The following is a 22,913-nucleotide window of genomic DNA, read 5'->3' as shown; positions in this document are numbered from 1 at the left end:
TTCTTTCTTTCTTTCTTTCTTTCTTCTTAATGAATATAATTATAAATAGTAAAAACTGGCTAAAAGTTGCCTCAGTTATTCCATTTTAGCACAGAAAAAGGACAACTAAGTATAATGTAGTAAATGGTGACTAGGAGTGGGAAGGTATTCAAAGAGGCCTTCCTCAGAAGCTCATATTATTTTTCAGATGCTAATGATAAGCCCTTGTGTCTCCATGTTAAGAAAGGTTAGAGGGATAAGGAGTGCCTAGGATTCTATTTAAAACTGAACTGGTTATGTTATCAAGCTTGACAATATTACATTTAGGTAAAATACAATGAAGGCATCTCTCTCTCTCTCTCTCTCTCTCCCTCTTTCTCTCTCTCCCCTTGTCTGTATGTGTGTCTTCCTTCTTTTTTTGTTTATTCTTTTTTCTTTTATTATTTCTTTCTATTTTTTTTTAATCAAACCACCTGTGTTTTATTCTTCCTAGGTCCTGGCCATCTGAGCAGTGTCAGTTATGGGCTCCTCTTGTGGAACAATGGTCTTTTAGCCTGTAAAGATTTGTGACTTGTACTGATTTAATAAAATGTTGATTGGACAATAGGTGGGGCAACCAGAATAGGAGAATTCTGGGAAGAGAAAAGACTCAGACTGCAGTTGTCACCCAGATGCAGTGGAAGGATTGTGAGAAAATGTACCAAGCCAGGTAGCTAACACAAACAAGAATTATTGGATAATTTAAGATGCAACACATAATAAGATGCCTGAGCAAATAGGTCAACCAGTTTATAATTAATATAGACCAATGTGTGTTTCTTTGTGACTGAATGGCTTCAGAACTGGGTGGAACAGAAACCTCTGTCAAGAAATCATGCCAGACCCACACTGGAGCACTGGACTGAGCTCCCAAGGTCCAAATGAGGAGCAGAAGGAGGGAGAACATGAGCAAGGAAGTCAGGACCGCGAGGGATGCAACCAACCACTGAGACGGTGGGGCTGATCTAATGGGACCTCACCAAGGCCAGCTGAACTGGGTCTGATGGAGCATGTGATCAAACTGAACACTCTGAACGTGGCTGACAATGAGTGCTGACTGAGAAGCCAAGGACAATGGCACTGGGTTTTGATTCTACTGCATGTACTGGCTTTGTGGGAGCCTAGTCTGTTTGGATGCTCACCTTCCTAGACCTGGATGAAGGGGGGGGGGGTGGACCTTGGACTTCCCACAGGGCAGGGAACCCTGACTGCTCCTAGGACTGGAAAGGGAGGGGGAGGGGTGGGAGAGGAGGAGGGATATGGGAGGAGGTTAGGAGGTGGAAATTTTTAATAATAATATTTAAAAAAAACAATAAAAAAGAAAAAAAGAAATGGTGCCAGAATGGACAACTATATCCAAATGAAACCAGAGAGATCTTGGAAAGTAATTATAGACACAAAAGAACAGAGTTAAGCATGGCTTCTTGGTAGCATTTTCTCAGGTGGACTCAGTTTACTAGAGGCAAGAGTGTCTCATTTAAGAAAGGCTTCCTGACTCAGCTTTGGCTGCAGAATCTTGCAACCCTTTTAATAGGCTCCGTCACAAAGTATTTCAATGGTGTTTATGAATAGCTGACAGCATGCTTCTTGGTGGTGGCAGGGACCTTGGAACTCTATAGATTTATGGCAATAAAGATGGCTTCCTCCAATATTTCTGCTATGAAGCTAGACTCTCAGAAATCTATGAAATCTGTCAAAACCATGAGTTTAGTCCTAACCATGTCACTTAGCAAATTAAAGACTCATGTGTTCAGAAAAATAAAGATATATAGTAAAGGTAGATTCAGATGAAGAAAACCTCTGAATTGGTCACAGTGTGTTTAAAAAATATATGTAGGCTTGGGAGAGAAAAGAAAAAGGATAAAATCCTTAAAAAGAAAGGAAAAGGAAGAAAAAAAGAAGAAAAGAAAAGAAAAAGAAGAGAAGAGAAGAGAAGAGAAGAGAAGAGAAGAGAAGAGAAGAGAAGAGAAGAGAAGAGAAGAGAAGAGAATGGTAGTAGTTGGGTATGGTGACACAAACCCTTACTCCCAGCACTTCGGAGGCAAAGGCAGGTGGATCTCTGTGAGTCAAGCTTGGTCAACAGAGTGAGTTCTAGGACAGTCAAAGATACACAGAGAAACAATGTTCTCAAAAAAGCAAAAAAATAAAAATAAATGAAATCGCGTTTAAACTAAAGCCACATAAAGATGGAAAATACAGAGAGAATCTTGATACTATACATTATTGTGTCATTGTTAAACGGTTTGATGGCTGAGGAAGGAACAACAGCTGCTAAAATATATTTGATTATTTGATTATAAATGATGCTAGATTAATTCAACATATATATTTTGAAAATGCCTTGACTTCAAAATTTAAGTCAGAATATATGTTACTTTGGAGAAGAAGTTTTGCTTTTTCCACAGGAAATGAAAGGTTGTGGATTAATTCTAGGTTATGAAAAATCAGGTTTGATCAATGAAGACCCTTGAAAAATGTCCAATAGGAGAGAATGGCACAGATGATCCAACATTTTTGAGGACCCCTGTTGTAGTTTCCTCTGACTTCTATATCCAGAACAGCCTCAAGACTGCTGGTTCAGATTATCAAGCCTCACAGGACATTTCAGTCAGGACTTGACCATAACCCTAAATTTTCTTTAGGTCCCTATAAGATTATCAGCACCCCCAATAAGCAGGAAGTATCCTAGAAAACTATGCCTGCATTCCCAAAAAATAGATTATGGATGATTGTCTTTGTTTAGATTGTTGGTTACAAGTTATTATAAATAATGGTCAGTATAAAAAGCTTAACAAAGGAAATTAGATTCACAGTTCTTGTTTTGAAAAAAGGGAGGAGGGAAGTTCTATAGGAAGATGGTCTTATACCCTGTAAAGATTTGTCACTTGTACTGATTTAATAAAACATTGATTGGCCGGTAACTAGGCAGGAAATATAGGCAGAATGCCCAGAACAGGAGAATTCTAGGAAGAAGAAAGGCTCAGTCTGTAGTCATCACCAGACACAGAGGAAGCAAGATAAAAATGTCTCACTGATAAAAGATATTAAGCCATGTGACTAACACAGACAAGAATTATGGGTTAATGTAAGATGTAAGAGTTAATAAGAATCCTGGGCTAATTGGTCTTCTGTATATTTGTTTGGGACTAAACTTTTGCAGGACTGGGTGGGATAGAAACCTCTGTCTACAGGCTCCCTCTCATAGTGTGGTCCTCAAGTTATGTTAGACATTGGTTGACCATACCAACAAATTCTTGGTCACCATTGCCCCAGTATATCTTGCAGGTCAGACAGAGTGTATGTCAAAGGTTTTGTGGCTGGGTTGGTGTTCACTTTTCTCTTTCAGTAAAGTGTGAAGTATTGTTCTATACCAAAGAAACCTGACATAGAGAGATGGAGGCTGCATACATGTTCCAACTTGACCTCATCTTGTACAGCCAGCTATCCTAGATGCTGTCCTAGACAATGGTGACCTGTTGTCACTTATCAGAGAACACTCATCTGTATAAGCATTATCCTGGCTTATTTAGGATCTTCACAGGATCCCCTTGAAAAATTACTCAGCTGAATTAAAACCAGTCACGAACCTGGTAACCTTGTCTGGCTACAAAGGATAGTCAATTCAAACTTTATGTCCCCATCATTTAAAATTCTCACTAGGTGCACAGTAATAATTTCCAGGAAGTTTTTAATGCACTAGGGTTACACATCATCCTCTAAAAATACCCTAATCCCAACTGTCTGCCAAACCCTCTCCCTTGATCCAAACTCCCCCTTTCCACCTTTTCCCTGTGTCTCCCATCCCTAGAGCTGCCAGTACACCCACAAAATCTATTTTCCATTTCTCAAGGAGGTCATGTATCACCCTTAGAGACCCCCTCTTTACCTAACTTCTCTGAATCTATGGATTGTAACTTTGTTATCAATTACTTAGTACATAAAATAATTCAATGAATACATACCATATTTATATTTCTGAGACTGAGTGACATCAATCAAGATGATCTTTTTTTCTGGTTCCATCCCTATAACTTTAAATTTTATTTTTAATAGCTGAGTAATGCTCCATCAAATATCCCATGGTTTCTTTATCCATTCTTCAGGTGAAGAACATCTAGGTTACTTCCAGTTTTCAGCTATTATGAATAAAGCTACCATGAACATAGCTAAGCAAGTGTCCTTGTAGTAGGATGGAGTGTCCTTTGGGCATATTCTCAAATGAGTAGAATAAATCAGTCTTGAGGTAGAACATTGTTGCAGAAATAATAAAAACCCAGTGGCAGATATAGGGGTTGAACATAAAGATTAGAAAAGTAAAGCAGGAAACTTCAGAGAGACCTTCTACCTCTGCCAAATTTTCAGACTGAAAGGGCAAGATCCTGTCTTCATGATTCTTCATACTTCACACTCCCCCGAATTACTGTCTCTTCCCATTTATATTCTTCTCTCCACCTAGCCATTTTACTTCTGTCTCCATCTCCTTAGTATTGGGAATAAAAGTGTGTGATTCTCAAACAATAGAATTAAAGGTATGAATCACCACCACCTGGATATCTTTCTGTATTTATCTTATGTAGACCAGGGTAGTTTTCAACAAACAGAGATCCATCTGCTTCTGTCTCCTGAGTCAAGTCCTGGGATTAAAAGTGTGTGCCATCATGCCTGGCCTATATGTCTTTCTAGTATGTCTGCTTTGTGCTCTGATCTTTATTTATTTACTAAAACACAAATAATCTATCACTGTAGATCATTTCCTAATTTTCCAAGAAAGGACTATATTGATTTCCATAGCTGCCATATAGGATTGTTATGGTTCCTCCCCAGCCTCCCCAGCATGAGTTGTGACTTATGTTATTGATATTATCCATTCTGACAGGGAAAAGACAGGTTCTTAAGGTAGTATTGATGTGCATTTCCCTGATGAGTAAAGATGTTGAACACTTAAGTATTTCTCATACATTTGAGATTTCTAAGCTTTATATCTGTCCCAGATTTTTTATTGGGTTATTTGATTTTTTTGATATCTAGGTCTTTGTATTCTTTATATATTTTGGATATTAGTCCCATCAGATGTGAAGTAGGTAACTTGTCTTGTTCCTTTCTTATGTGGAATTATTTTGAGTTTCCCTTTACTTTTATGTTGGCCATAGGCTTGCTGTAAATTGCCTTTATTATTTTTAGGTATGTCCTTACACAGTTAATCTCTCTAGGAATTTTTTAATGAAGGTGTGTTGGATTTTTCAAAGGCTTTATGGCATCTAATCTGATGATTATGTGGTTTTAATCAGTTTTTATATGCTGGATTTCACTTACTGATTTGTAATGGAGAACCCTTACTTGATTGTGCTAGATGATCTTTTTTTTGATATGTTCATGGATTCCATTTTTACTAATTTTATTTACTATTTTTGCATCAATGTTCATGATACAAATTGTTCTAAATTATTTTTTGTTGACTCTTTTGTGTTTGGATATCAGTGTGACTCTGACCTCATAAAATGAAATTGCCATGGTTCCTTATGCTTCTATTTTGTGAAATAATTTGAGGGGAGTTTATATTAGCTATTATTTGAAAGTGTGATAGAGTTCTGCACTAAACCATCTGGCCCTGTTCTTTCATTGGTTAGGAGACTTTTAATGATTGCTTCCATTTCAGTGGGAGTTATAATCCTATTTAAATTATATACTTTATCTTGATTTAGCTTTGATAAAAGCTATCTACCTAGAAAATTATTGTGGGACAATTCTGTATTGTCAATTATGTTTGAAATAAATGCTGACTGGCCAGCAGCCAGGCAGGAAGTATAAATGGGACAACTAGACAGGAAGTAGAGGTGGGACAATGAGAACAGGAGAATTATGGGAAGAGAAAAGCCCATTCCTCTGCCATCCTGCCCAGACACAGAAGAAGGAAGAAGGTACTGAGCCATGTGAATCACATGTACTAGAATAATGGGCTAATATAATTTATAAGAGTTAATAAGAAGCCTGAGCTAAATATTTTATATATGATTTTTACATATCAACAACAACTTGTCCTTCTCCTTCCCATTCTCCTGCTACCCCATACTTCCCCCCAATCCACTCTTATCCACTTCTCAGAAAAGATAAGTTCTTCTATGGGGAGTCAACAAGACCTGGCACAATAACTAGAAGCAGAACCAAGCTCTTTCCCTTAGGTCCATTGTTTCATTTCTAATTTTGCTTACTTGGATACTTTCTCTGTTTCTTTCAATTGGTTTGGATAATTATGTGTACATCTTGTTGATTTCTTCAGAGAACCAATTCTTTCTTTCATTGATTTTTGTTATTGTTCCCTTTATTTTATTTTATTGATTTCATTCCACAGTTTGACTATTTCTTTCCATCTACTCTTCTTGGATTTGCATATTTCTTTGTTGTTCTAGCCTTTTCCATTGCTAACATAAGATTTCTCTTTTCTGTTTTCTTGTTTCTTTAATGTAAGCACTTAATGCTAAGAATTTTCCTCTTAATACCATTTTAATTTTGTATCATAAGTTTGGGTATGCCATATATTCATTTTCTTTGAATTCTAGAAATCACTTAGAACTTTGTTTCTGTTTTGAACCATTTTTTATTAAGTAGAGTTTTTTCAGTTTCCATGAATTTGTAAGCTTCTGTTATTTCTATTGTTGATATCCAGCTTAATCCATGGTGAACTGTTAGGATGCAGAAAGTTATATCAATTTTCTTGTATCTGCTGAGTGTCACTTTGTATCTGACTATGTGGTCAGTTTTGGAGAAAGTTTTATGGGTTGTTTAGAAAAAGACATATTCTTTTGTGTTTGGGTGAAATGTTGCATGAAACATGCTATTTAAGATGTTTTGATATCATAGGCCCTTTTTATGACAATGAGAAACGTCTATTCTTGCCAGCATCATTCTATGTCAGAGACAATAGTAGGCATTGACGAAACTCCACATATAATTTACTTTCTTTGTGACAAAATAAGCTACCAAAAAAGAAAATGCCATTACCTCAACTGCTGACAGAACGCTGTCTTAATTGGACAAGCAGTGCACTAAAAAGAGTGACTGCCAAACATTGTCAAGACAAGAAGGACTTTTCCAAAGCATCATAACCTTAGATCCAAATTGTGAAGTCAAGGTATTTTCAAAATATCTATCTTGGATTAGTTCAGCAGCATTTATAAACAAATAAGCTTTAGCAGCTGTTGCTCCTTTCTCATCATTCAAACAATTCAAAGAGAGCATAATAGCAGCCTCATTACTACATTTAAGATACTAGCCCATATGGGCATGTCTCTTGTACTATAAATGCTGATGTAAAGCTTATGTGGTCTCTCTCACTCAGCTGTTAGTTTCAGTTCCTCTTTCCCACTCGTGCAGAGGATTGTGATCTGTGAGTCTACCCCTAAATAAAGAACTCTTTATTACACTCAATTCTGAGCTAGTATGGGACTACTTTATAGTGTCCATCTACAGTGACTGATGCCCCTCTTCAGAAATGTGGAGGGTAGCCTATGGGTTTCTGCTGCTGCTCAGAGACTGAGACAAATACTTAAAAGAAGTATGAAATTGGATTCTCAGCCATCACAGAAACCTTCTCTTGTGTTTTTATTGGAATGAATTTAAGAAAATTGTGATTTGATAAATTGTGTGCTTATTGTTAATTTCCACAGTAGAATTATGGTATTGACATGTTAATGTTTGTAATTGCTTTAGTTCACTATAAGATGTTAATGATTAGAAAAGGATTAGGACCTATCAAAGAGAAGTTTGGCATTGCCAATGAGTTCTTGAATTTGATATGTTTAGTAAAACAAGTTTAGATTTTAATACAACTGAAAACTGTTAAGAAACACACTTGAACAATTCAAATTTGCTTTCCCACCCCTAGGGACCCTCAATTTCTTTAACTAGGAGATATTGTAACCATGGGAGCATGTATATCACAAAACATTGTCTGCTTGCACATTATTATCTTGTTACTTATAAACTCTTTTGATACAAGTTGGCTCAAAGGCTCATGGAGTATTAGGCTCATGGAGTATAGAAGTATACTCCCTTAAGGTTTTGCTTAAAGAGGTCAGCAGTCATAGACGGTATGATCCTTTTCCCCCTGAGAACCTAAGACATGGGCATGCATAATTAGAATGCATGTACCAAAGACAGGTAAGTCTGAAAAAATGAGAAAATGTTAACCTAAGGCAGATACAATCATCTTCCTGTAGTAAAAAATAAGGCTTTATTAAAATCAATAAAAAAGAGAATATGTGGAGGCCTAAAAATGTAAGCCTAATTTTACCTTGTCTGAAAGCCAGAGAGTTGGAACTTATTTCTATTCCTTCTATCTAATTTTCTGTTTCTACCTCAATCATTGGTACATCTCGATTTAGATGAGAGAAGTTCTGCTCTTTTAAGGTTTTTGCCAACAGGTGTGGCTAATTTTAGACCTTGTATTTCGGGTATAGAGAAGTAGGTATGTTTATAACTCAAACAAAAGTCTAAGGATTCTACTAAATTTCTTCTCCCTTTGGGACATAACAATAGATTCCACCCAGGGAGTGGCTTACCTACAGAATGTTTTGGTCTAGGGTGTGAGCATTATTTGTCTTGCTCTAACAACAGAATAGTGAAAGCAGCCTGCAACTTTCAACTGGTATGTTTATTTCCTTGTATTATCTTTTATTTATTTATTTATTAAAAATTTCCACCTCCTCCAATTTCCCTCCCACTCCCCCCACTCCCTCTCCCCCTCTCTCTCCAGTCCTAGGAATAGTCAGGGTTTCTTACCTTGTGAGAAGTCCAAGGTCCTCCCCCCTTCATCCAAGTCTAGAAAGGTGAGCATCCAGAAAGACTAGTCTCCCACAAGGCCAGTCCATGCAGTAGAATCAAAACTCAGCACCATTGTCCTTGGCTTCTTAGTTAGCCCTCATTGTCAGCCACAGCCAGAGAGTCCAGTTTGATCACATGTTCCATCAGTCCCAGTCCTTGTATCATCTTAATGCAGGTTTTATCTTCTGTCTTTTTGTCTCTGGTGTAATTAAGCAAAGGGAAATGAAATGTAGATGGTTTCAGTATTCACTAGAACTCCCTCCTGGTACTATTCTATGTTTTCTGTTTTATAATTTTCACTCACATCTTCACTTCTTTACTTTTTTTTTTCTAATCCCCATGTAGCTACACTGGTAAGTGGTATCTTTGTTGAAGCCAGTCTCCAACAGAGGAATGGAGAAGGAGGAAAGGAGGCTCCAGCTAGTGTTCTGTTGCTAAGAAAAAGCCTGAGAGATTCAGAAAATCATCATTATTTAATTTATGTCTTCATAAAAATGTAACCTTCCATTGCATTGTTTTCAAATAATGGTTTGGATATCAACAAGTATAAAAGAAGAAGCACAGACGCAGTAGAACCCTGAGATAGCTGCTATAATAAATTGTGTATTTATTTATGGCAATCTTGTGAAAATAAAATAGTGACTTAAATTTTTTTTCAAAGTGAAATAGAAATAGTCTTTGAATATTATAGAAGTTATCTAGTGTTCCAAGAGGACTGAATGTTTCTCTAAGTAAACTTCTAATACATACCAAGTCTTTATTCTGTTTCATCGTACTAAAAGCAAATGTTTCTATAAGTCCCTGTATCTTGTCCCATGAACTTCACATAGATTCATAAACTAACTCTTTATGATCACTCTTCTTCTTTACTGTAACTATGGCTCAATAACAGATGGGGCTAAAGTCTGCATAAGATATAATTCAGTAAACCCAGGAAATGAATCTTGGCAGTCTCACATAGACTCCAATCCCTTAGCCACTATGATGTTCTTCTCACACAGGTTTTCTCTTTAAGAAGATAGATTTGGAATAAGGCTAAATTTAGTTGACAAATCATAAGACTTTTAAAGTCAAATGCAGAAAATCAGAACATGGGAATCAGAAAACAAGAAAGAATTATTTTAGAAAATAAATGATTCAATTAAATTACAAATTGATTTTGACTGATTTCATCCCTAGTAACATTTCCTGGCATAATTAGGATGTTAAAAACATAGCTGCCAAGTTTTGAAAAACAGTACAATCATCATAGACAATTAATCAACTATGTTATATGTTCTTTTGGTGAACATCCCTGTGCCTGTTTTGTTGTATGTAGTAATGCTATGTTAAAAATAAAATAAAAGTTAAAACCTTTATTTTATTTAGACAGAAAAGGGGAGGTGATGTGGGATTTCCCTCTGTATGCTGTGAATACCATTGTTTATTAAAGAAGTTGCTTTGAGCCTATTGCAGTACAGAACAGGGCAAGACTGGAATTTCAAGCATATAGAGAAGGAGAGAGGCAGAGTCAGAGAGAAGCCATTTGGCTGCAGCAGGAGACAGACGCTAGAAAGAACCTTACTGATAGGCCAGAACCATGTGGCCATCCATACACATATTATTAGAAATAGGTTAATTTAAGCTTTAAGTAAAGGCTAGATGTGTGTGTAAGCTAACAGGCTAAGCAATGTTTTAATTAATCCAGTTTCTGTATGTTTATTTTGGGCCTGGGTGGCCAGGAAATAAAACAAGCCACCTTTGCAAAACCTGTGGTTCTTTGTGTAGCATGAAGTCCTCTTGGGCTTTTTTGCAATACATTTTTGAATTTCTGTTGGCTCATGTTTGTGCAATCATGTTGTTGAGAGTATGGTTGCACCTTCTGGTGTCACCTGGAGACAGCATCATATCAAACTCAGGATCTCTAGCTATTGCAATCATTCTGGCTCCTGAAGATCCTTGTTGAGGGAGTGTTTTATGAGTGCATCAATTTGGACCAAAGCTCCATAACTCTGTGTTTTGATTGTTTCTGGGTTTCTGTAGTGATCTCTGTGTGTTGCAAAGAGAAATTTATCCATGAGGAGTTAAGGCTATAGTAATCTATGTGTTTAGATTGTTGTTAGAGATTAAGATGGTTTATTATAGTACTGGCTTTAGGTCCTTCTGCAATATCCATGACTTTACTAGCACTGAACAGTTAAGTAGCTTTCCAATTGCTTCACCTTGTTGATAAGGTCTTAAGTCTAATTAGGTAGCTGGTGGTTACTAACAAGGTATGCATACAACCATGACACCCTCAGGTTTTTCTGCCATGCTGGTCATTGATGTGGTTCATAGGCATCAAAGCTGGGTAAGATAATTGGTTGTTCCACTCCTTGGGAATCTTGAATATTGTCTTTTGGTGAGATTTTACAGAAAGGTGGGATTTAGGTCAATTCCAGCTCAGATGTCTCTGGGCCCTGTTTCTGATGTACATTGTATCTTCAACAGTAGAGATGTACCTTCGACCTCTGGCGAATACTCAAGTATAATAGCAGTAAGCTGTATGTTTTGGAATTTTTTTAGACAGCCATCACAAAAGGTCTTTCATGTCTAGTATTGCAGTTTTGTTAGGTGCTCTCTTGCTCTTGAATTGAGTATTGCTATCCCAGATTACAAAAGTTTATTAAAACTATATATGAATATTTATTTGCAGAATTATATGCATTACAGGGATGTAGTTTGGTAAAAAGGCAACAATGTGATTCCTTATGGCTTACATCTTCACTGTCACTTTACCTTCCTCCTTTTGTATTTGCCTTCTTCCCCTTACTAAAGAATTCTCCTTTCTCTTTTCTCTTTTCCATGCTCAGATCAAAATTCCTGCTATACTTTTTCTATTGCTCCCAAAAATCTTATCTTGACAATGGTCCCATTTTAAATTTCTAGTTTTTGTAGTTATAATTGGAAAAATATTCATATCTGAAGATTTGAAGTAGGATACTATAGTGAAAAAATATATAGAAAATTTTATGGAAGAGTCCAGGTCAAGAGGATCATGCCTAGTTCCATCTTTTTATCTGTGAACTTTATGACTTAATTTTATTTTATAACTAAATAGTATTCCATATTGTATATGTACCATATTTTAAACATTCATTATCAGTTGAAAGAAATTTAAGATTATTGCATTTAAGATGCAGGGCCCAAACAGGAGTATCAGAAGGAGGATAATCAATCAAGGGACCCATCAGAGGAGACAATAGAGTCGTAAACCAGGGAGACTTATTAAACCACCCTGTTGTGATTCGAGCAGCTTTTGTGTCTGTCTTTACCTCTCTCTAAGCTTTGTCATAGTGTGGTTCGCATAGAAACAACATTCCTCTTTGAGTGCTGCGCATAACCCTCCCTCTTGTAAAAACAACATGTCTAGCCCCCTCCTGTTTTGTAGGGCTACCTCTGAGAGGGAGGTTAATGACTCTTCAAGTGTGCTAACCCGATTCTTTCAGCGTCTTGATATCAGTATGCATGGCTGCCTGAAGTTGTCTAAATTGGCTGGTCTCCATAATTTAGGACTAAGGGGTTGCATTTACCTCCTGGGGTGGCACCCTGGACATTGGTAGCAGTAGTGATATCATAGCAGGGGCCACAAGCTCTCCCCCACAAGTCCAGGGTCCCCTTCCTGAGTACCCAGGCGTGATTAGATCCCAGATGGAGGAGGGTTTCCAGTAAGCCTCCCCCGTCGTTTCGCAACCCCATTGGGCACAGTAACAGTCCCCCGGCCCTCCACGTCCCTTTTGTGTGTTTTGTCCTGGACAAACATAGAAGTCTTTGTTCCTGGTCCCATGTCGTCCCCCTCCACCCCCCCGGGTGATGGCAGTCATATCCCGGGAATGTCGTCATCCCCAGTCTTAGTAGGGCCCATATAATGATCCAAGGGCCCCACGGGTAAGCCTTATCTTTAAGGGGTTTTGAGTGCGTTGGGCTCTCCATGCTGGGGTTGCGGCGGGCTCCATTTTGTCAGCTGTATGGGCGGCCTTAACGTGTGAGGCGTGGATCCAGGCTGCGATGCCGTCAACCTTTAGTGCCATTGGGGGTCAGAAGGACAGTGTAAGGGCCTTTCCACCAAGGTTCCAAGTTTTAGGTCTGGTGTCTGCGGACCCAAACAGTATCTCCTATCTGGAAGGGATGCGGTTCCACCAGCTGGTTCAGTTGGTCTCGGTAAGCAGCGGCAAGTGGCTTCCAAACCTCTCTCTGCACAATCTGTAGACACCTGTAAATGAGCCTCCAGAGAAGGACTGTTAGCAAAATCAGCAATGTTTGAATTAAAGAAATTTATAAATGGGGAGGAGCCCCATATAGGATTTCAAAAGGAGTCAGTCCATGAGGCCCCAGGGTGTTGCGGGCCCTGTACAGGGCCAGTGGTAAGAGGAGCACCCAGTCTCTAGTGCCAGTTGCAAGCGTTAATTTGGATAAGGTCTCCTTAATTGTTCTATTCATGCGTTCTACCTGTCCTGAACTTTGGGGTCTATACGCACAATGTAATTTCCATTCGACCCCTAGGAGTTTGGCCACCAACTGACTTACCTGGGAGACGAAGGCGGGCCCATTATCGGTGCCAAGACTTGAGGCATTCCGTACCTGGGAAATATTTCTTCCAAGAGCTTTTTGGTCACTACCTTTGAGGTTTCGTTTTTGGTGGGAAAGGCTTCTACCCATCCTGAAAAAGTGTCTATGAACACCAAGAGGTATCTGTACCCCTAGAGACCTGGCTTAACCTCCGTAAAGTCGATCTCCCAATGTACTCCGGGACAATGTCTCCGTGCCCGAACTCCTGGACCAAGCTTGGTTCTGCCTGCATTTACCTGAGCGCAGGCTTGGCATTCATCAGTCACTTTTTGCAGGGCTCTGTCCCTGTTCAGGAGGTATTGGCCTGACTCCTGTCTGTCCAACAAGGTTTTCATCTTCTTTGGCCCCAAATGAGTCAATTTATGCAAGTAGTCTATTATTTTATAAGTATGTTTTGTTGGCATACCAATCTTTTCCTTGAAAACCCAATGTTGCTTTTCGGGGTCATATGTGGCCCCCATTTTCTTTAGGAGATCAATGTCCTCTTTACTGTAGGGTAGCGAACTGGAGGCTTGGGCCTCTTCCGGGTTCATCAAGGGGAGAGCTTGGGAGGTCTTGGTTGATTTTATAGCAATCTCTCGAGCAGCGTTATCTGCCAGCCTATTTCCCTTTTCCTCAGGGCTATGGCCTTTTTGATGCCCAGGGCAGTGCATAATACTTAATTTTGGGGGCAAAAATAAGGCTTTCAGGAGTGCCAGTGTCTCAAGTTTGTTTTTAATTTCCTTTCCTTCTGAGGTCAGCAGCCCTCGTCTTCAATAAATTTCCCCATGTATGTGAGCCGTGGCGAATGCATATCGGCTATCCGTATAAACATTCAGTCTCTTACCTTCTGCCATCCTGAATGCCTAGGTCAGAGTGATGAGTTCAGCCCTCTGGGCTGAGGTGCCTGCTGGTAGGGCTTCTGCCCAAACTACCTCAGTCTCTGTTGTCATTGCTGCCCCCGCCTTTCGTTTCCCATTTGCCAGGAAACTGCTGCCATCCGTATACCAAGTATAGTCAGCATCTCGGAGGGGTTGATTCGTCAGGTCCGGTCTGGTCCCGTGTGTTTCTGCGAGGATCTGGAGGCAGTGGTGGTGTTCCGAGTCCTCAGGCAGGGGGAGCAAGGTCGCAGGATTAAGAGCGACCACAGGTCTGAATTGCACCCGGTCCACATTCAGGAGCAGGGCTTGGTAGTAAGTCATACTGGCATTGGAGAGCCAGCGGTCTGGAGGCTGCTTGACCAAGGCTTCCACCACATGGGGTGCCAGGATAGTCAGTGGCTGGCCCAGGGTTAGTTTACCCGCGTCTTTAGTGAGGACTGCAATAGCTGCTACCATTCGCAGACAGGGCGGCCACCCTGAAGAAACTGGGTTGAGTTTCTTTGAGAGATAGGCTACAGGATGCCTCCAAGGGCCCAGTTTTTGAGTTAGGACCCCTTTGGCGTAACCCTGTCTCTCATCCACGAACAAGTCAAAGGGTTTGGTAATGTCAGGGAGGCCTAAAGCAGGGGAGGCTGGTAAGGCTTTCTTAATGTTTTTGAAAGCCCTCTGCTGTTCCTCTCCCCAATCAAACATTGTCCCCTGTTTAGTTAGAGGATACAAGGGTGCAGCCATTTCGGCAAACCCTGGGATCCAGAGGCGGCAGAATCCTGCTGTTCCCAGAAACTCTCGCAGCTGGCGGGGGTTCCGGGGGGCAGGGATGCTAGTGATAGTCTGTTTGCGCACCTCGGTCAGCCATCTCTGTCCATCTTTTAATTGATAACCTAGGTAAATGACTTGCTTCTGGCACATCTGAGCCTTCCTGGCTGATTCCCGATATCCTAATTGTCCCAATGTCTGTAGGAGGGACTTTCTGCCCTCCTGACATTCTTTCTCCGAAGCGGCCGCCAGAAGGAGGTCATCAACGTACATGGGATGGTGGCAGAGTGCTCAATAAGTTATAGGAGTTGGGGACCGTGGGGTGCATGTCCTCCACCCTTTTGTAATTTCCTTCAAATCCTGCACTGGCCGGTAGTCCCCAGTCCCTGGTTTCTTTACTGGTAAAAGGGGGGGTGTTCCATGGTGACCGGCAGGGAATGAGGATGCCCTGGTCCAAGAGCCTCTTTTTTTTTTGCTATAAACACATTGGTCCCTGTCCATTTTGGCCCCCTTCCTTTCTCCCAGCCTACCTCCCTCTCTTTCTTGTCCTTGAACTACAGTGGCCAGCAGCCTGCTTAATTCTTTATTCTGTTTCATGTCTCTTTCCTCATTTATTGGTTGCTCCTCTGAATATACTTGTAAATTCTCCTTTCCTTCTCTCTTTCTTTGCCTCTTCAGCAGATCCTGTATTGTATATCCCTGCAGACCTTCCAGCCTCTGTAATTTACTTCTGATATCCAGACTGGACTGCCAAATAAAAAACATTGAAACGCTAGTGGCCTGCCCCGGTTCCCCCGGGTCATAGGGAGTATACATCCTATAAGCATCCTTGAGCCTCTCTAAGAAGGCTGCGGGCGTCTCTTCATTTCCCTGTATTACTTGCCTAACCTGGGCCAAATTGGTGGGGCGGCGTGCCACCCCTCGGAGACCCGCTGTAAGCAGCTGGCGATAGAGGCGTAGGTGTCCCTTACCTGCAGCTGTGGTGAAGTCCCAATCAGGTCGCATCAGAGGGAAGGCCTCGTCAATTTCGTTAGGCAAAAGGGTTGGGCGACCGTTGTCGCCTAGAACGTTTCTCCGAGCCTCCAAAAAGACTCTTTGATATACATATTATAACTGTAATTCTTGCTTGATAACTGTTTTGCTATATGTAATCTTACTATGTTAAAATAAAAGCCTTTCTTTTTTGTAAAAAAAAAAAAAAAAAAAAAAGACTCTTTGCTTTTCCTCTGAGGTCAGCAGGGCTTGCAAGAGTTGCTGGCAATCATCCCAGGTGGGCTGGTGGGTGACTAAAACAGACTCGATTAGATTAGTCAGCGCCACTGGGTTTTTGGAAAAGGAAGGGTTATGCTGTTTCCAGTTATAGAGATCAGAAGCTGAGAATGGCCAGTACTGTTGCTGCCCATTCGGACCCTCTCGGAGGGGAAGGGCATGGGAGGTGGAATCAGGCGGCGGCTCGCATCTGTCCCTCTGTTGGCCAGCCATAGGTGAGAGGGCTGGGGATTCTTGTGGGGGCCCCTCGGCCATCGCCGCTTCAGGTCCCTCTGGGCTATCTGATCCTGCATATGGAGGAGGCTCAACATTTTACAGGGGGTGTCAAACTTTTCCAACTTCTATAAGCAGTTACAAATATCATCAGGTCAATTCCAGTAAGAGTACAATGACAGACATTGTTGTTATTAAATACCATCAGTTCCAGTCTCTGAGAAACAGTTAAAACCCCAATTTTCCCCCCTTCTTAAGTGAAGAGGGGTTGTTAACGATTGTCCCATGGTACCAGATTTAGGCTCGAGCACAAACAGATATACAAAAACAAAGAACATATTTAAACACAAAAATCCAACAATCAGACACAAACAATATGGACGCTCAGCACGGCTTCGGCGCAAAACCGAAAGCAAAAATTCAGACGGAGACTGTGAAAAATCAGGCTCCGGCCACCTTTGGAATGTGGCCCATCAGATGAGCACCGAAAAGGCTCCAGATTCAGACCCAAGTCAGCAAAGCAAGACTTTGGGATACAGATTGAGCTCCGGAAAAAGCTGCCACCTAATTCAGGGCTCCAGACACCCTTGGAACGTCTTCCAGGGCTGCGGGGTGGAAGCCCGAGCTCGTCAGCTCCTTCCTGGGCCCGCCAGATACAGAGCACCCAGATCTGAGTGTACAGAGTTAACAAAGCACATAAACGATGCAGACACAGACTAACAAATCCGTGCTGGCCAACTTACCTCCCGATGATGGGTCGGTGGTCCCTGGGTGGGGGCCTTCAATTCCTGGCCAACGCACCAAATGAAAGACCCCCGGTAGGGACCTTCCCTCAGGTGGAGACCCCGGACCCACAGACCAGGCCGAGACCACGAGTCGGATGCAAACTGCAAGAGGTTTATTAGGTAGACACAGGTACCTGCGGGCGGCAAAGTCTTTCGGAGGACTTGCGCACCTGCAGACTGGGAGGAGGACTTTTTATAGGAAAGAGGGCAGCAAAAAGCAATTTACAGAAGCAGAAGCTTGGTTATTGGAATGAGGCGGGGGGGGCATGAATGGTTTTCCTCTCTCAGCATGGATGTCTGGCAGCAGACATCCTGCTCTTATCTTATAGATATCCTACTTTGCAGCCATCTTGCTTTGTAGATGTCCTATCTTATAGATATCCTGTTTTCCTCTCACAAGAGCAGGCTAGCTGCTGATCTTGAGAATCTTTCAAGCAAACAGGACGTTCTCCCGGGGAGCCTGCTGGCTGCGGGTTCTGAGGAGGGGGTCTGTAGGGTCTTTCACTGGAGGTTCACTGGAAGAAACTAGACTAAAGGGGATCCAAAGGAAGAAGCTAGATTAAATGAGGTTCAAGGGAAGAAGCTTTCCTTTTGCTGCCATCTTGCCTTCAGTTCTGGAAAGTTTATTCAATCGATCAGTGAGTCCACTAACCCTGATGCTATTATTGTTACAGTTGCTTCATTCCTTCATGTATATAACTCAGCTTCTTTAGTCCTCTGTAGAGGACTAGAGATAAATGGCTATCCAGAAATCCCCAGCCCTTCAGCACGAGATTGATATAACACTCAGCTTTGCTATATCACCACGACCACTGAAGTTTGCCCCTCGACCAAAATTGTCATTGCTGCCAAAACAGCCTCCACGACCACCACCAAAGTTTCCAGAACCACTTCCACCTCTTTGACTGGACAAAGCACTAGCCATCTCCTGCTTGGATAGGGCTTTTCTTACTTCACTGTTGTGCCCGTTCACAGTATGGTATTTCTGAATAACAGTCTTGTCCACACAGTCATGGTCATCAAAGGTGACAAAAGCAAAACCTCTCTTCTTTCCACTGCCTCTGTCAGTCATGATTTCAGTCACTTCAATTTTCCCATACTGCTTAAAATAATCTCTCAGGTGATGTTCTTCCGTGTCTTCTTTAATACCACCAACAAAGATCTTTTTCACGGTTAAGTGGGTACCTGGTCTCTGAGAATCCTCTCTTGTCACAGCTCTCTTAGGTTCCACAACTCTTCCATCCACCGTATGGGGTCTTGCATTCATAGCGCAATCCACTTCCTCCACAGTGGCGTATGTAACAAACCCAAAGCCCCTGGATCGTTTGGTGTTTGGATCTCTCATGACCGTGAGTGTTCCCCATTGCTCAAAATGGCTCCTCAAACTCTTGTCGGTTGTTTCGAAGCTCAACCCTCCAATGAAGAGTTTCTGCAGCTGTTCCGGCTCCTTGGGAGACTCTGACTTAGACACTGACAGCAGGGAAATGAGAACGTTCAGTGATGCTTCCTCAGCCACGTCAATAGGCAGAAAGGCAATAAAGACATTTTTTAAAAATTGTGTTTGTTTGTGGGTTCCTGGAAGTGAGTGTGCATCGCTTCATGTCACAGTACATATACAGAGCTCAGAGAATAAATTGCCAAATGGTTTTGTCATATAGTCTTGTCATTAATTATCCATTAAATAACCACTCAAAGTGAAATGATCAGATAAAATATAGAGGTATTCAAATTTTTTTAAGAAAACATTTTTTTGTTCTAAAACTTAGAGGAAAAAATTCTGAATAACTTAATAAGGTATATTTTGCCCACAGACCCTTCATAACCATCTTATTAAAGTGGATATTACCTTAAAGAACACATGCGTTAATGTTTGTAAATGCAATAGTTACCTTTTATATGCCACTTAATAATCAAAATACTTACCCAGGTGCTAAGAATTCTATGCAAATGATTATTTTATCTTCTTGCACTTGGATTCATCATCCCTCAGGATTGTAAATTTAAGCTTCCTGTTTGGCAATTATAGAGTATTATAAAAGAGAATTGAGGGTTCTGATTTTTCAAAAGGTATAGTAAATTAGCACCATTAAATGCTGCCATGAAAGAGGTGAGCAAACATTAATCAGAGACGCAGACTGCTAGAAGGAAGCTGCAAAGGTCACATAGTTAATTCTCTTGACTATGTGTAGACTGTCTTAAAATTAACCTAGACTGATGGGTGTATGTCCTAGCTCTTAGACGACAAATGGTGTCAAGAATGTGTGAACATCAACATACCCAAACCGTGTCTGAGATGATAATTTGTGCAATGCAAAAACAAAGTCATCACAGTTGTACACACTTGAATATATGAAGAAATCAATTGGGCTGTAAAGCACTTTAATAGGACAAAGAGTCAGATTGTTTGTGCTAGGAGATTCTATGAAAAATAGAGAGCCTAAATATAAAACTTCCTGTATTATTTACCTATTTTTTTTGTGTGTGTAACTAGCCATGATAAACTTAAAACAAGAATATAAAAATTTAAAAAATTGCTTTACTTATTAAGGTGTGTGTGTATGTGTGTGTTGTTGTTGTTGTTGTTTTGTAGTTAGCAGGTTTGCAAGGAAGTACTTTGCTTGCTGAGCCATCTGGATAAACCCAAACAACAGTTTTTAAAGACCTTAAAGTCATTTAAAAAAGAGCAATTTATCTATACAATTGTTACCTTAACTACATGGGGACTGAGAGGAATTTGTTTCAGTATAGTACAGCAGTGCTTCTGGGACATGGTGATCTATTTGGTGGAATGTAGAATAACTTTGCCCCCATGATATCACATACAGAAACTAAATACATTTTTAGAAATGATCTTCTGAGACAACGCAACAAATACTAACATAATTTTGGACATGTAGTCTAGAAATAATAAATATCATTTTTCTTTGTTATCACCTAGATAATGTGTAAATTACTCCTTTAATTAATGTGATATAGTTATTAAATAGTAATTTATAAAATAAAACATTTCCGTTAAATTTACCTTTTATAAAGATGTTTCAAGGATTACACTTGAAAATCTGTTTAAAGCAAAACAATGACTTCAGTGGCAAGTTAGATTTTAAAATCTAAAGTAATACTAAATGACACACTTAAATCTGAATATGTGGTACAACCAAAAAGAAACTAAACCATGTGGTGTTTAGTTTTCAACCGGGATTGAACAGGGTAAGAAGCTATTAGAGTTTGTGGAGAAGACTAGAGGAAGAATTAAGATATCAACTTTGAGCTGAAGGAAAGTAAGTGAATATCAACAATTAGGAAAGATATCAGGGCCAGAGTGAGTAGAGAATGCTTAAGTTAAAAACTAAATGCAGAAAATATAGCTTACTTAAGCTATATTGAGAAAAATATATTTAAAAAGCCAATTCATTCAGTCTGTTCAACAAAATGCAAGAGAAGAATAAGGTATAAAAAAATAAAATCTTCACTTTTGTAAATAGAACAAAAGCTGCATTTCCATCCATATAGCTCCTAGGTTGATATTCACAGGCTCAAATGTAAAGAGATCTTCAAGTAAATATCAAATAAACTAAAGCCAGCACAGTGAGCTATACATATTTTTCAAGTTTTGGGGAAGTTCAAAAGGAGGCTTGCTGCTGGTTTGAAGTCAGCTTGGTCTACATAGAGAATTCTAGTCCAGTAGTAAGTGTAAAAAACTTGCCTATAAACCCATCATGTGGGATGCTGATAACCATTACCATCATCATCATCATCATTATAATCATCATCATCATTATTTACGCCCGGGCAATGCGTAAGTGTGCATGGACAGTCAGTTTATGGTTGTTCTCCAGTTGTTCATATCCTTGGCAGTCCTAGATGCTTGTGTTTTGCCACACCCAAGGTTCTTTCAGTTCCCCTCCCCATTTTTGGCTTCAAGACAGAAGCATATGTTGATGGCTGATAATTGAATACTATACATTTAGGTGTAAGCAGGGGTTATATACAAAGTTGCAGGCAACCTTGAATTACATTGCAAGATTCTGTCTTGAAAAATAAAACTAGGAAAGATCGGAGATGATGGACAAAATATGTCACCCTTCATAGTAAGTTAATATCTAAATCTTCTTACATATAAGGTCTTCTTTATAAATCCTTAGGCCTTTACAAGAAAAGAAATAAATGGTTCCTAAGTCAGACAGAATATTGTACAATAGAACTCTGGTTTGTGGCTCAAAATTGAAAATAGCCTGATGTGACATTTTATGAAGATGGCTTTTTTCTAAGGAAATTAATACAAACCTGAATAAATTTCAGATGCAGTCAACACATATTTTTTTCTCATTTTCCAATGTTTTCTTTATTTTTAAATATTCTTTAATTTGGGGGATCATAGCATATCATTTCCCCTTCCTTCCCTCTCTTAACCCTCCGCTACATACTACTTTGCTTTTTTTAAATTGAAAACTTCATTTCATTAACTGTTATTCTAGATAAAAATGTGTATGTGTACATATATACTATATGCATATGTATATAGGTACAATCTACTCAGCCTGCATAATGCCACTTTTATTTATGTCTACTCATTTTTTTTAAGGTTTTCTTCTGCACTGCAGCAAATTACATACCCAGGAAACTTATCCAACTGTACACCTGAAACAGATGGTGGTGTGAGCTATCCTGTTCTAATAAAGGCCGTTATATAGAAACTGAATCAATAGAGAAAAGCAGCATATCTTCTACATGAAAGAATGCCTGTTAAAGTAGGGTACATTTTGATTTTAGTTTATAAATGTGTCTCTTTTCTGCACATGCTTGCTTTCTTCCCATCAAGACATGCCTGCAACATTCCCTTCTACAATTACCCATTGGCCTCCTGACTTGTGTGACCAATAAAACTCAAAAGGTGAAACTTAGATTGTTTCAACTTAAAATACTCATTAAGTCCATTTAAGTCATCTCTGAGTTTTATATAAAAAACTTTCAGTCTTCCTTTGCAGAGAGCACAAAAACATAGACGTTCAGTTTCAATGTGCTCCTAATAACTCAGCAATTCCAACAACAGAACCAGATATTGAGTTAAAGTTTTCAAAAAAGCTTTTATTTTATTTTAAAACATCTATATTGGTATATATATATATATATATAGACACCACCCTGGGGCTTATGTTACAGGCTGTGTGGAGTTGCCTGATGTGGATGCTGGGACAAAGAAAGTCTTGAAGAAACAGTACACAGTACTTATTTTATTTTCAATTAAATTTATTTATTTATTTATTTTATATCTGATGGAAGTTTTCCCTCTCTCCTTTCCTCCTATTTCCCTTCTCCTACCTGACCCCAATTCACTCATTCCCTGTTTCTGTTCAGAAAGAGGCAAGCCGCCCATCTGTTGAAATGAGGGAGAAAGGGTTGCAGGAGTCAGGTAGGTCTAGGTCATCACAAGAAAACATACAGAAACAATTAACCTAGGCTCATAGGAATTTATAGACTCAGACCCAACAGCTAGGGATCCTGCACAGGACACAACTTGGCTCTTTACATTTATGTGACAATTTTAAGTTTAATTTTAAGTGGAACTCCTAAGAGCAGGAGCAGGCCCTGTCCCTAAGACTTTGAC

At 39.8% G+C, this 22,913-nt stretch overlaps 1 protein-coding gene across 1 annotated transcript; it reads right to left on the bottom strand.

Annotated features, from left to right (window-relative positions):
• Positions 1 to 18,071: 18,071 nt before the first annotated feature.
• LOC130881442 (heterogeneous nuclear ribonucleoprotein A1-like) lies at positions 18,072 to 22,682 on the bottom strand. The gene is made up of 2 exons (XM_057781030.1): positions 22,628 to 22,682; positions 18,072 to 18,778 (listed from the first exon to the last, which is right to left on the bottom strand). Exons 1-2 carry the CDS (start codon positions 22,680 to 22,682, stop codon positions 18,072 to 18,074), a joined length of 762 nt encoding a protein of 253 aa, XP_057637013.1.
• Between the last annotated feature and the right edge of the window lie 231 nt (positions 22,683 to 22,913).

Source organism: Chionomys nivalis, chromosome 9 (genome assembly GCF_950005125.1).
Source record: "Chionomys nivalis chromosome 9, mChiNiv1.1, whole genome shotgun sequence".
Lineage (NCBI taxonomy): Eukaryota > Metazoa > Chordata > Mammalia > Rodentia > Cricetidae > Chionomys > Chionomys nivalis.
The sequence above is the reverse complement of the archived record's forward strand: the minus strand, read 5'-3'. Positions and strand labels throughout refer to the sequence as shown.

What these genes read in the sequence shown, in the direction of transcription:
- LOC130881442 (XM_057781030.1), bottom strand. Translation starts at nt 22,682, where the DNA reads ATGGGCGGCTTGCCTCTTTCTGAACAGAAACAGGGAATGAGTGAATTG. An exon ending in AATGAGTGAATTGGGGTCAG is followed by an intron (nt 18,779 to 22,627) that starts GTAGGAGAAGGG and finishes CCCTGCTGTCAG; the next exon opens with TGTCTAAGTCAGAGTCTCCC.